The sequence below is a fragment of the Canis lupus genome, chromosome 2 (genome assembly GCF_011100685.1).
Source record: "Canis lupus familiaris isolate Mischka breed German Shepherd chromosome 2, alternate assembly UU_Cfam_GSD_1.0, whole genome shotgun sequence".
Taxonomy (NCBI): Eukaryota; Metazoa; Chordata; class Mammalia; order Carnivora; family Canidae; genus Canis; species Canis lupus.
Window position 1 is genome coordinate 59,702,722 of NC_049223.1, and position 13,784 is coordinate 59,716,505.

The window sequence follows — 13,784 nt, forward strand, 5'->3', positions numbered from 1 at the left end:
AGAATGAGTCATTAGGAACATCAGAGTGCTCTGGGTAAAGAGAAAAAGAAGCCCTGTCTTGGTTTCTGTCATCAAGCTATAATTTCTTTGAAAAACATCTTTTCCCAGTGGTCAACAGAGAACCGGGACTTCTGGAGCCAGCCAGGATAGAATAAGCCCAATCGAGCCCATCTCTCCTTATGAGTACAAATTAGAAACTCTAATCGAAATATGAAAAGCAACTATCTCTGGACAAAATACCAGAGCAGGAGAATTGGTGAGGAGAGCCAAAATGAAAGAACAATCAGTAAAGCAGGATAATCATGGATGACTTCATTATTAAATTGTTGAAAGGAAGAACCCTCAACTCTCTTCTATTCACAACGATATATCCTAGGAATGAATGCGAAATAAAGTCATTCTCAGATAAGAAAATAACAAGAGCACAATCCTAAGTATGTACTTGAGTGAAATAAAAGCCTAGATTTACACAAAAACCAACACAGGAATATTCATAGTTTGTATTCATAATTGCCCCAAATTGTAAACAAGTCAAAATGCTCCTTAATTGGGGAATGGATATACACCAAGAATGGTGCGTCCATACAATGGAATACCACTCAGTAAGAAAAGGGGAAACTATTATTGATACATGCAACGACATGGCTGAATCTCAGATGCATTTTGCCAAGTGAAAGAAGCCAAACTCAAAATCAAATAGTTGATTCTATTTATATGGCAAGGGCATAGAGATGGAGTGATTGCTGGGGGTTAAGGGTAGGACAAGTATTTGACTCGCAAGGGATGGCTTGCAAGGACTTGCAAGGCAAGGGATGGTTAAAGGGGATGCTATTTTGCAACTGTTATGTGTCCTGAATGGAGTGGTAGTTCTAACCCTCAATGCATTATTACTCGTAAAACTGTAACCAAAAGAGTAAACTTTACTGTCAACGTTATATGTTAAAAAACACATTAAAATTGAGAATCTGAAATCTTGGTATATTTTTCCTACGGGAACTTCCTGACAATTCAGTTATCTAACTGCCTGTACTTACATGTTCATAAGCAGAAAATCCAATAGAATGGCCAACAGCCAAGCTTTAACTGGAATCTTTGTCTTAAAATGTTACTTGAAAATACAACCTACTTGGTTCTCATACATTTTGGGGGAAGTTGTGAACTCTTCAGGATAGAATAGTACCACCCTTGTCATCACTGATTGAATTTTGACATAAAGATTTAGATTCTTGATAGTTATGGCAACCTTTCCAATTCTATATTACAAACATGGTTTTATGGCTACAATATTTATTTCTGACCTAGTGTTTAAAATAAGTAGATACCTTCATAACTGTTGTAATACACACAGGTGCACGCATGCACACATACACAATTACATTACTACTACTACTACTACTACTTAAGGGGAAAAAACAAAATCATGAAATTAAACCATGGGCTCTGTCTTGCTTCTTCTAATAGTTACCTGCCAAGTTTTTCTAATGCCATACTGATTTATGCTCTGTAGAGACCAGCAGAGTAAAGATGTTGGTGTGTTAAAGACGTTTTAACATACCCTGTCAAAGAGTGCAAAGAGTTGTCTCAAGACATCTGAAACAGGCAGCTTCAAATACTCTGCAAATTCTTCAATTCCGATTCTTCCTCCTTTTGAAGAACTTGCAATTGTTGCATATTCATCCAAATGCTTACGAATACCATCCCAATCTAACCTGAACCAACAAAGAATCATAAATATGTGTTGTTAAACCTTTAAAATCTACACGGACGTTTTATGAATGGTGTTTTATTCATTTGTCTGAGGAAACAATATTTTAAGTGTTACATTTGAAAATGAGAATAAAATGAGTATTTTAGAGTACTTATGGAACATGTATATAGGCTTCTGAGTTTTTTAAAGTCTATTAGTAAGACTAATTTTCCCAAATTCCTGAGGGAGAGAAAAGTAGTTGAGAAGAAGAGCAATGTGATAGAATAAGAAATGATTCATGAAAAGAAAATAAGAAATCATATTTTAATCTAAATTTTACTTAGTAAGTCAATAGTACTAATTGGGTTGTGAAAAAAATATGCAATTCTTGCTTTCAAAGGAGCTTTCAGGCTGATAATGAACTAACATTGCACAAAATGTTGTGACAGGGAGATTCAGTAGGCAATACACACTTCTTCCAATATTATAAATATTATAAAACACTGAAACACCAAAACACCCGAAATGTACCATAGCTCACATCATATCCTGTCTTTGTTTTATACAATTAAACAGGTGACCTAACACATACTGCTTTCTTCTGTATCCAATTTCAGTAACTATCCAAACTTTTCAAATTTATATGAATATTATGAACATAATATCAAAACACATTTAATTAGAAGATATGAATCATATTTGCTTTATCAGTTATCAAAATATTATCTTTAAATATTGACCTTTAGTACAATAACTAGTTGTGCAGCTTTCTCCTATGGAGGATGCCAAAGCCTACTAAATCAATACATTCTGCAAATCCCCAATGGGGCTGAAAAGAGAATGAATGGTAATAAGAAGGGAATCGAAGGTTATACCTTTCATAGCAGATGGTTCAAAGCGATTGTTCATAAAAGCACAAAGGAGTGTTTTTGCCTTAAAAAAAATCTATGCACCCAGAAGAAAAAGGAGACCTAGGGTAAGCATTTAAAATTCAGTGGATGGTCAGAAGTGCTTCTCTACAAGTCAATTCATATTTCACATGAGAAGGTCTGACTACCACATGCCGGTACCATCAAATCATGCGATCCTTCTTGCAAGAGGACAGCAGGAACACTAACTGCTCTGAAAGCTCTGTGCTGCTCCACATTTACTGTCTCTCAGGCTCCTCCTGTGACCAATACACTTGCTTCTGACTTGACAATCTTGAAAAAACACAACTAGATAAACTAAATGTGAGATAAATTCACAACTCTGGCTTCCTTAATAGACACCATGTAGATTCTAGAGCTGAGCATTAATGAAACCAGAGAAAATAAACATACAGTATTTTAGATCTCTTTGGGACGTCTTACTAAAAGTGGAGCAATTTAAAAATACACTTACTTCAATTTCCGGCTAATTTTGGTAAATTCCACCAACCCAGCTTCCATAGGCAATGTTAGCTGTCCTGCTGAAATCATCAATCTGCAGTCTTCATAGGTATGATCTGTTACTGGAATTCCCAAAGTTCTAAAGGCATTTGAAAGCAAACAAATTCCAATTTTTTTAAAGGTAATGAATTTTTCATCAGGTCTCAACTGGTCAACAAACAACAGTAAATGGGAAAGTATTTACTACTTTTTAAACCAGTAGCTTTGGCTTATTATTGCCAAAGAGACATATTTCTCCTCTGCACAGACTTCCTGTGGTTGAGTTAATCCCCTTATGTCTGCGTGCTTTGGTCAGGTGGTCATTTTGTTTTGTGTTTTAACTGTGACAGTGATACTAGCTGACTCCAATCTCCAGGAAAGCAGTATATTTGTATTTCATTCCACTGGAGTTTCTTCCCAACCACGGACCTTTCAGCTCTTAACTAAGGCTCACTGCTGTCTGTACATAGGAATAATTATTTACTACACAGCATTCTTTATTGTAAAGACAAACTAAAGAGGCCTGTGGAAGTGCCATTTGAACAGATAAATGGCATCTATTCATCATGTAAGGGAATAATCCAAATGGCTAGCTATCTATGTTTTTCATCTCTCAAAACTGGCTATCACTTCTTGCTAACAATCTTCTGAAAATACTAAAGAGAACAGAGAATAAGCTCATTATTTCTTCCAAATCTAAACATCCTCCATCCTCAAAGGAGTGCATGATGTCTACTGGCTCCCTCCTGCTCAGAGGTCTAGTAATGAACTAGACTTGACAAAAATACATTATCAGTAACAACTTGAAAAACCACTGAGTACTAAGAAAAAAAGCCTGTGTAGTACATAAAATAATTTCTTAAAGATTCTTCTTCACAAAACTTTTATTCACAGGTATTCAGTGAGAATCATAGTTCTATCTTCAACTGTATCGGATTTTGTTGAATTCCGGCTGAGAATATTATATTTTCAGTGGATGTGATGAGAATAAAACATTTTTTTCCTATCTACAGCGAGGCTATTTTTGAGTAACAAATATTTTAATGTAAGAATATTTTCATTTGGAAAATAAAATTTTTAAATATTTCAGGAATTTATTATTTATGATAGAGAATAGTAGAACATGCCCATCAAGAGCTAGGACTCAGGTGGATTTGAGTGCCAGCCCAGACCATCACTACCTGCCATGATCTTGGGCAAATGACTTCCTCTGAGTCTCAGTTTCCTTGCTTGGCTCCAAGAATTGCTGTGTAGATTATGTCAGATAACCCGAGTAAATCGGCCTGGCATGGTACTTGGTATATATTCATTATAAGTCACAGTAACACCACCAGCTTGAGTCTTTACCACTTTCAAATGCTCCTGTCATATTCTTTCCTCTGTGAGACTCATGATCACCAAAACCATGAGAAAGGCAAGGCAAGGATGGTAACTACGACTTTACACACTAGGAGAAGGAGCCTCAGAGGGACTTGTCCATGGTTAGGCGGCCAATAGAGTCTTTCTTACTCTTTATCCAAGGCCCTAATACCTCCATGCCTCCAAATTCAGATAAAGTCTGCCTCATCAAACCCCTGCTCTGCTTTTAGGCACATTTTGGGAAGTCAACTATCTGGTATAAATTCCCTCAGTTCCTAAAATTTATATGAGTTTCTAGCTTCTGGTATGAAAACAGAAGGAGAAAGGGAAGAAAACTACCTCAGAGCAAATTCTGTAGCCAGTCTAGAAACTGGGAAAATCAAGTACGTGTACATACACATAGTAAAAGATTTTTTGAACTTTTGTTCTGTTGTGAAAATAAAGTTATTCTGCTGTGAAATATAAATGTATGTATATATAATCTTGCTTCTAATACTAAATTCAGCTATGAAGCTGGATTCAGATTTCTCATCTGAATTTTTGCTAGGAATACATGTTGCTGGCCTATCAGCACCAAGCCCATTACCAGAACGACACAGGAGGGTGGTGCCTGGTGTGGAGTACATACTAGGAAGGCTCTAGAGCTGCCTCGGTGGTAGGACAGCATAACACACATTCTTTCATTTATCCAATCAGAGTAATGGCCAGTTAAAACTTTCTTAAGCACAGGAAAATATCTGCCTTATGTTTGTGATTTACAAATTCTAAATTTACAGCCATCCCTTAACGAGATGTACATCTTGCATTCTCTTGCAAACTTCTCCTTTTTGTGACTATAATCATCAATGCCTTTGAAACAACCAGCCTTGGCAGCTCTATGGAGGCTGGGGCACAGAAGGTGAGCCACGAATAACTTAGAGCATCACAAGGCTTTGTCTGACAGCGACAGGCCAGCTTAGGAGAATCCACCCTGTGGAATCCGCTGGCTGGCTGGTCTCTTCTGCTTATTGAATCCTCTCTGCTCCCCATCTGGCAAAAACATATTTCCATTAGTTTAGGGCTGCATCTGGGGAAAATATTTATAGATTGTTTTACTGACCACATTTCCAGGCACATCATTTTACTTACCAAAAGGAGTTAGGGAACGAGGACCTCAGAATGAAAAAAACAAAAACAAAAACGCCTAAATTCCAAAACTATGAGAAATGTCATTGACCAATCCATTTAAAAACTATTTACTGAGTGTGATCACATAGAGATACTTACTCTGCCATTAAATTTCGGACTCTACCAGCAAAAAGGATGGGGTCGTTTTTTTCTTCATCATTTGGTACTTGAACAGGCATGAACTGAAAGACAAATATACCTTTCCATTACAACAGCTAGGCCTAAGACACGAAATGCTACATACATTAATTTATAAACTATCTATCTTTTTTTTTAAGATTTTATTTATTTATTCATGAGAGACACAGAGAGAGAGGCAGAGACACAGGCAGAGGAAGAAGCAGGCTCCATGCAGGAAGCCCCACGTGGGACTCGATCCTGGGTCTCCAGGATCACACCCTGGGCTGCAGGCGGCGCTAAATCGCTGCGCCACCGGGGCTGCCCTAAACTATCTCTTTATATTAAATCCCCCACCACCTTTCCAGCACTAGGTTACATGCTATAGTGGAAGGAACACAGCGATCTGCAACCAAGCCCTGAGTCTTCCTGTGTGTTCACTAGTATAAGCCTCAAGTTTTATTCCCTGTCACCCGGACTCTGACAAGAGGCCTACCATCACCCAATCCCCTGGTTGTGATGAGGATGAACTGAGCCAGGGCTCAGAATTCTGGAAGCTGTAGAGCTATAGGTACAGAGATCTTATTCTCCATGCTGCATTTCCTATGGCTTACGATGCTTTGTGTGAAAATGTTAGCATCAGTAGTAACTGGTCTTTTATAGTTTATCTTCTCTTCCCGCTCCTGTATCAGCTGCATTTTTATCATTTGTTCAAATGTCACGTTTTGTCATTTTTCTGGCTTTCTTTTAACTCTTAGTGTTGGCTGTTTGGCTTTTGCTGAAGAAGACTGTGTTTTCCTTTATTATTTTAAATTTTACTGTTCTCCCCCCTCCCCCCTTTGCTGTCGGTGGTGCTTCATTTGTGCTGTCCTGGTTTTATTTATAGTTTTTGAACACTAATGAGATTTTTGGTGCTATATTTAAGTCATTACATAGTTTTGAGCACCTACTACATACCACATCCAGATTAGCAGGGCTCTATTTCTGCTCCAAAAAAGATCCCTATTTTAATAGGATAGACCAACACAGCATGTGCTAAGTATCATTGCCCTCAATGACAGGGCTTACAAGCTTCATTAGGTTAGCTTAGAGTCATACAGGTCACATGACCAGGACTCAGCCCAAGTTCTGTCAGATTCTAAAACCCTTGTTTTCCCCACTAAATCATCCTTCCTAGAGTATGAGAGTGAGGGAGAAGAAATGATTAATTTGGCCAGGGGGCAGGGAAAAGCAGCCAAAGAGGCTTTATAGAAGAGCTAATACTTGGTCTTGGCTTTTTAAGGATAAACATGATCTTGCCAATAGCTACTATTCATTGAATTTTAACTATGAACCAGGCACCATGCTAGGTGCTTTATATGCATTATTTCATTTCACCAATTCTCCCAATTTTAGTCATTAGGACTGGGGTTCACAAAGATTAATGACATACTCAAATATTCACGTACTCAATGAATTCATTCATTGAATTCACTTACATTCAATGAGTGTTGCTTATACACCTACTGAATGCCAGGCACATGACAAAGGAGCCCCTGCCCTCGGGAGCCCCCATGTGGACCTGTTTTCAAATCTCGTTAACCATGTTAAGAAGCCTTTGGGCAAGGGGATATAGAGATGAAGTCTGAGCAAGGGAGCATTGTAACCAAGTCCAAGCTTTTGAGTGGAAACCTCGGTGGTAGGGAATAGCTTAACCAAAGAGGAAAAGGCTGAGAGCAAGGAGCAGCCCTGGAGGTTACCACAATCACCCTGTGAGAGAAGGTAAGACCCTGAAGAGAGGGTGTGAGGATGCAGAGGACAGCAAGGGTGCAAGCGGCATTTTAGGATAACACGGAGAGGAATCAGAGGAGAGCGTGCTGTGTGATACGCATTGTCATTAACATTCTCTCTCAGGGGAGCAGTGGCAGGTTGCAGAAAGAGCCCTCAACCTGGTTGTGGCCTTGGCTTTGCCGCGAGATCCTGGAAGAGTCATTTGGCCTCAGTGGGACTTAGTCCCCTCTCTTGTCAAATGAAAAAGTTGGACTCGATGATCTCCAAGGCCCTCTCCAATGGGGATTCTGCGTCTAGCTTTTACTTAGTATCGTTATTCTTTAAGATGGAAAAATACTCCGGGTCCCGCCGGGTCCCGCCGTGCGCGCTGCAGCCCTTAGGGAGCTCGGCGCACTCTCCTGGGTGCGCAGTTGCTGTTACTGTCCTCGGGAGCCCGAGGGCATCCTCACCCTCCTGGTTCCTGCTCCAACTCCCCGCGAGCCCCTTTCCGCCCGGGAAGGTCGGTGCAGCTCCTGCGTCTCCGGGACGGGGCTCTCCTGCACCCCGATGTTTCTAGCAGCAATGGCCACTATAGCCAAACTGTGGAAGGAGCCTCGGTGTCCAACGAAAGATGAATGGATAAAGAAGATGTGGTTTATGTATACAATGGAATATTACTCAGCTATTAGAAATTACAAATACCCACCATTTGCTTCAACGTGGATGGAACTGGAGGGTATTATGCTGAGTGAAGTAAGTCAGTCGGAGAAGGACAAACATTATATGTTCTCATTCATTTGGGGAATATAAATAATAGTGAAAGGGAAAATAAGGGAAGGGAGAAGAAATGTGTGGGAAATATCAGAAAGGGAGACAGAATGTAAAGACTGCTAACTCTGGGAAACGAACTAGGGGTGGTAGAAGGGGAGGAGGGCGGGGGGTGGGAGTGAATGGGTGACGGGCACTGGGTGTTATTCTGTATGTTAGTAAATTGAACACCAATAAAAAAAAAAAAAAATAAGATGGAAAAATAAACTAAGCCACCAGAGGTCCCCACATCACTTATCTATCCAGAGCAACAGCCCTTCTTTGCAATTATTTCTTAAAATTCCCTCCATCCTATTCTAGATTTTAATCTCTTGTATTTGCTTGGTATGAAACCCAAGGTAGAAAATGGCATGTCAAAATCAGTGTTCACAAAATCTTTAACAAAATAAAATGGCATATTTTAAATTGCCATATAATTCTTCATTATTTAAGAAAGCCACATGATCATTTGTAACACACGTAATTTGTGGGTCATAAAAGCACATCCAGAAAACCTTGAAAAGAAATTTCTACTATACTGTTAGACAAACATAATGCAATGAACTGTGGGCTTAATTCCTTTTGGTGCGGGCAATATTTTCCACAAAATGATTTTTAATAACTCTCATGTTGGCACAGCCTTTTATTCTCAATGAAGAAAATTCCACTGAGAGTACAAAATAATTAAAAGCCTGTATTTGACCCTCACGGGCCTTTGAAGCCCCCCCACCATGCCTCCTGAGAAGGAATGCAATGGAAATTCTTATAAAAAGTTGTGTCTCCTTGCAGCAGACCTTGCCTTCTTTACCACATTTCTATTTTGTGTGCATTCATTCAAGACACAGCAAAAACACAGCCTCTCCTTGGGAAGGAAGATTGGCCCAAGACAGGGAAATGTGACTGCCATTGTCTGCTTATTACTGTCCCCTGACACATAGCTGATACCCCAGTGACTTCAGAACACCAAATTTTCCTTTCCACATCCATCTTCTCTCATTATCCAGAGTAGCCACACGCATGGCTCATCTGACATGTTGAACTCACAGCCTCTTCACCTGGCCACAGGTGTTCTCATCTGTGCCTTGGCCACAGTGACACACATATGATGCTAATCTCCTGTGATGAGTTCTTGTTACTTCTCTGACCTGGTCCCTTGCAGACTGTGAGAACCTGCTGGTTTCTCTTAGGGCATGCTGGTCTCCTTTCATCCACTCCCTCCCAGCAACAGCTGACTGCCTGTCTCTATGGGACTTGAGGAGTCAGCTACTTCCATGTAGACTGTCACCTAGACTGTCTTCCTTTTGCCACACCCACGGTGCCAACTGCAGACCCGTGATCACCTCTCCTTCCCCTGCCTTCCCATGCCTGCGAGAGACCATGGAGGGATGCTAGAGAAAGGTATACAAGCTCATGGGTTGAGTCTACTACAAATTCATGGTAAGCTCCATGGGGTCTTCACAGCTGTTTAAAAATTATGTTATTTTCCCAAGGTCATCACACCATCTCCAGACACAAAATAGTCCTGTTTACTTTGTTGAGCATCTTCCTTTAGCCTTTCAATCATGCAGCTGTGCCCCAACGTGTGATCTTCATATGGAGTCTGTTTCCTTAATGTCTATGTGACGGGTGAGGATCAAGTTACTGAACTGGCGGGACCTCGCTGCTGCTCAGGTATACCTTCCGGACCTGCTGCCATTGTATTTTAATGTTTCAGACATGGTTCATGCTTCTCAGGTTTCAATTCTACTTTCACCTCAATGGTACTTCACATTCAACTTTAGAAAGGAGACAGTGAAGGAGTCAAGGACAGGCTACCGCATAGTGTACCACTTCAGTATGTTGATTATTTGGAGTTAGAGGCATTTGAAGTATAGCAAATGCACAGAGAGGCTTTCTCTCAATTTTCCTTATCCACCTAAAGGCAGCTCTTCCAAAAGGAACTCAGTTGTCATAAATTCCCTCCTGTGGAGTCTCCTCAAACAGGGAAGATGGACCCTTATCAAAGGAGATGCACATGCAGGTCGGTATCACACCCACACAAATTTTATTGCACGCTATCACAGCCCCCAGTCTATTCTTCCCAGGGTCCATTTGTCATTTCTAAAAATCATTGACTTGGGGCACCTAGGTTGCTTAGTGGTTGAGCGTCTGCCTTCAGCTCAGGGCGTGATCCTGGGGTCCTGGGATCAAGTTCCGTATCAGGCTCCCCGCAAGGAGCCTGCTTCTCCCTCTGCCTATGTCTCTGCTTCTGTGTCTCTCATGAATAAATAAATAAAATCTTTTTAAAAAAAATGACTGACTCTGCCCTGAGTAGCCAACACTGTCCCTCCCCTTCCTCATTTTTTTGGGTATTCACTTTTTGTTCACTAAGATGCTCTTGTGCACATATTAAAAAGTTAATAAATCTGTATACCTTTGGCTCTATTAATTTGACCGTTGTGAGGTTATTTCACAGATCCAGCTATGGAACTTAAGTGGGTAGAGGGAAGGCTCTCCTCCCCCACAAAAGTCCACGTGAATCTCTCCAATGCTTTTCTGTTGCCCCTGAGACTGGCTCCCAGCACATTTGCCCTCCTCCCTTTCGTGTGCTCTGTTCCTTCACTTGCTGGCTCGGCACCATCCTGCCCCATATAAGAGGGCAGCTAACTGACATGCTTCCCATAGGAATGCCTCATTTACCCTTCTGGTCCCAGAGTGCCCCACCATCTTTTGGGCCACAGGCAACATAGAAGAAAAAGTCAGAATTCTTCAGTCTATTTTGCAGGCGATCTGTTATCCAGAGCCAATCCTTCACATGAATACTTGGGACCAGTGAAACTGCTTTTATTCATTGTTTCCTGACCATATCGGGCACATTCCTTTCTACTAAATAAATGATTATAAAAAGGAGAAAGACTGATGAGTGACAGTACTATGATCAGCCTTTTCTTTTTCCAAGTAACAGAAAAGGATTTTGATGAGTCAGTCTCAACAAATACACAGTTCTGGTTCTTCCCATGATTCTTCAGAAAGAGCAAATGTGAAAAAAGGAAGGTATTTATTAATTAACATTTGCTGCTTTCTTCCCAAATTCACAGAACAATTTAGATGGTAAGGGAAATGCAAGTGACTGCTTATTAAATACCTACCATGTGCTAGCACTGAAATCACCTTATTAAATGCTAGCCACCCTATAAAAGAGGTGTTAGTATCCCATTTTACCAGTGAGAACACACGCCAGGGGAGGCTTAAGTCATTTACTCAAGCACATACTGGTTGATGGTAGCAGAATTGGAACAAAATCCCAGCTAATACTCTTTTTTTTTTTATATAACACTCCATTTTTCAGGGCACCTGGGTGGCTCAGTTGGTTAAGCATCTGATCTTTAATTTCAGCTCAGGTCATGATCTCAGGGTCATGAAATTGAGCCCTAGGTCAGGCTCTGTACTGGGCATGGAGCCTCTTAAGATTCTCTCTCTCCTTCTTCCACCTGGATCATGTACTCTCTCTCTCTCTTTCAAAAATATATTTATAAATAAAAGTAGATATAACACTCCATTTCTCTACTACTACTACTATGACTACTTAGAAATTTCAGAATTCTACTGAGTTCCAGAAGAAATTAGTTTTGTTAGAATAAGCACATATATGGGTTTTGTGTGTGTGTGTGCATGTGTATTCATGTGACAGAGGTTTTTTAAAAGGTCTGTTCATTTTAGATTCAAAACTACAAATCATTTGAGTATATTTGGATATTTAAGTAAACTATATAAATATATTTGGACCTTCCCTAACTAATAAACTTTTTGGAGATTTAAAAAGTTGGATCTATCTACAGGTGTTGATCATAACACTCATTATGAAAATCCTTTCCTAAATCAGAATTGTTTTTTAATGAAAAACAATCCCTTTCTACTACTTATAGGAATTAGACCCACCACAAAGTATTATAGGTCTAATGCTAGCCACTAGAAGTTCCTTTTAAGCTTTGCAAAGGAATTTTACTAAAACAAAGTATGTCTGTATGCCCTCAGATAAATCATTTGTATGCGCCTGTATTATAATGGGTGGTTCTGAATAGAAACTGAGATCTAGCCTATGAAAGAGGAAACAGACTAATGGTCACTGTGAAGGCCCTACTTCCATTCATAAACCAGCTGCTGCCCACATAATGCCTTATAGTCTAGTTTTGTGTGGATTCTCTCTCATGAGATACAACTAGTAGGCTGATGATTTATGTCACATTCTGGGATGTTTCCTACTAGCTATCTCTTTCCATATGCCCCTAAGCCACTTGCTTATAATGACATGCTTGTGAAGTAGCTGGCCAATAAAAGTAACCACTAAAAGACACTTTAAACACACCCATTATGCCACTATGATCCAGAGAATAACTTGCAGTAGAACCTCTTTGGACACACATAACATCATTGTTCAAGAATGCCAGAAGACCAATTACAGAGGGCACGTGCTTTGGGACGGATTATATTTTTAAGATTCAAGAGTCAAGAAAATAATGGTCTTTTCAAAAATAAGTCTCTGTTGAGGAAGCAGAGAGGGATTGGGGAGAAGAGACAAGAAAACACCCCTCAATATTATACACCTAGATTTTAGCTATCCAAAGATTCTGGTAACTACGGAGTTGGAAAATCATCCTCAGCGAAGGATGACTTGTAAAAGATGAAAGAATACTATGGCCTTCAACATCCTGCGATGTCCTACGACTCACCAAGGCAGAGTGTCTAAAAGACACCAAATGATCCATTCAAAGTTCATTTTAAAAAGCACAAAACTAAGACCATATACTTGAATAATATATCTTCAATTAGGCTTATCTAGTTAATATTTAAGAAGTTCTAAAAACATATGTAAAAAAAATAATAACTAGGATTTCTATCAGTTTTTTGTTTTTAGGTAGGCTTCATGCACAGTGTGGAGCTCCATGAGGGGCTAGAACTCATGACTCCAAGTAAAAGACCTGAGCTGAGATCAAGAGTCAGATGCTTATCTGACTGAGCCACCCAAATGCCCAAGATTTCCATCAGTTTTAAAGAACACGAGGGTGAGGAGTGGGGGTGCTTCTGAACAACCAAGACACCTGATGTTGGTGCAACTAAGTACATGTGTGGCAGCTCAAGCCAGGCCTCCTCGGCCATAGTAAAAAGCAAGAGCCTTTATGCAGTGCCCAGTTCTTGAGAATCTTGAGCCAGGGTGTGGATACACCTAGCACCTGATAGGCTGTGGGATACATTTTTCAGTTGCACCCAACTAGGGGGAATTAAAATATTCAAAAGTCATAAAGTAGTGAGGAGTGCCCTGGGTGAAAGGTAGCACCATAAATGTAAAATAAATATAAGCAAAATAAGAACACAAGGCTTGAACGCCACAAATGCCCATCCGCTTGCCATAAGCCACAATTCTAATACACTGAATCTTACTGATTCAGCTCCTTTAAACAGGTTGTTAGCCATTTTGTTTGTGAAGTTATCAAAGGATATAGTCTTTGCTA

The 13,784-nt window shown here is 40.0% G+C and overlaps 1 protein-coding gene across 2 annotated transcripts in view; it reads right to left on the bottom strand.

Moving 5' to 3' along the window:
* LPCAT2 (lysophosphatidylcholine acyltransferase 2) overlaps window positions 1-13,784 on the bottom strand; it is a 69,522-nt gene that overhangs the window by 26,845 nt on the left and 28,893 nt on the right. For both annotated transcript variants that reach the window (XM_038531018.1, XM_038531017.1), the window contains 3 exons: window positions 5,722-5,804; window positions 3,071-3,196; window positions 1,556-1,709 (listed from right to left, as the gene is read on the bottom strand). In XM_038531018.1, the coding sequence (XP_038386946.1) occupies window positions 1,556-1,709; window positions 3,071-3,196; window positions 5,722-5,804 (363 nt within the window). The remainder of the gene's footprint in view (window positions 1-1,555; window positions 1,710-3,070; window positions 3,197-5,721; window positions 5,805-13,784) is intronic.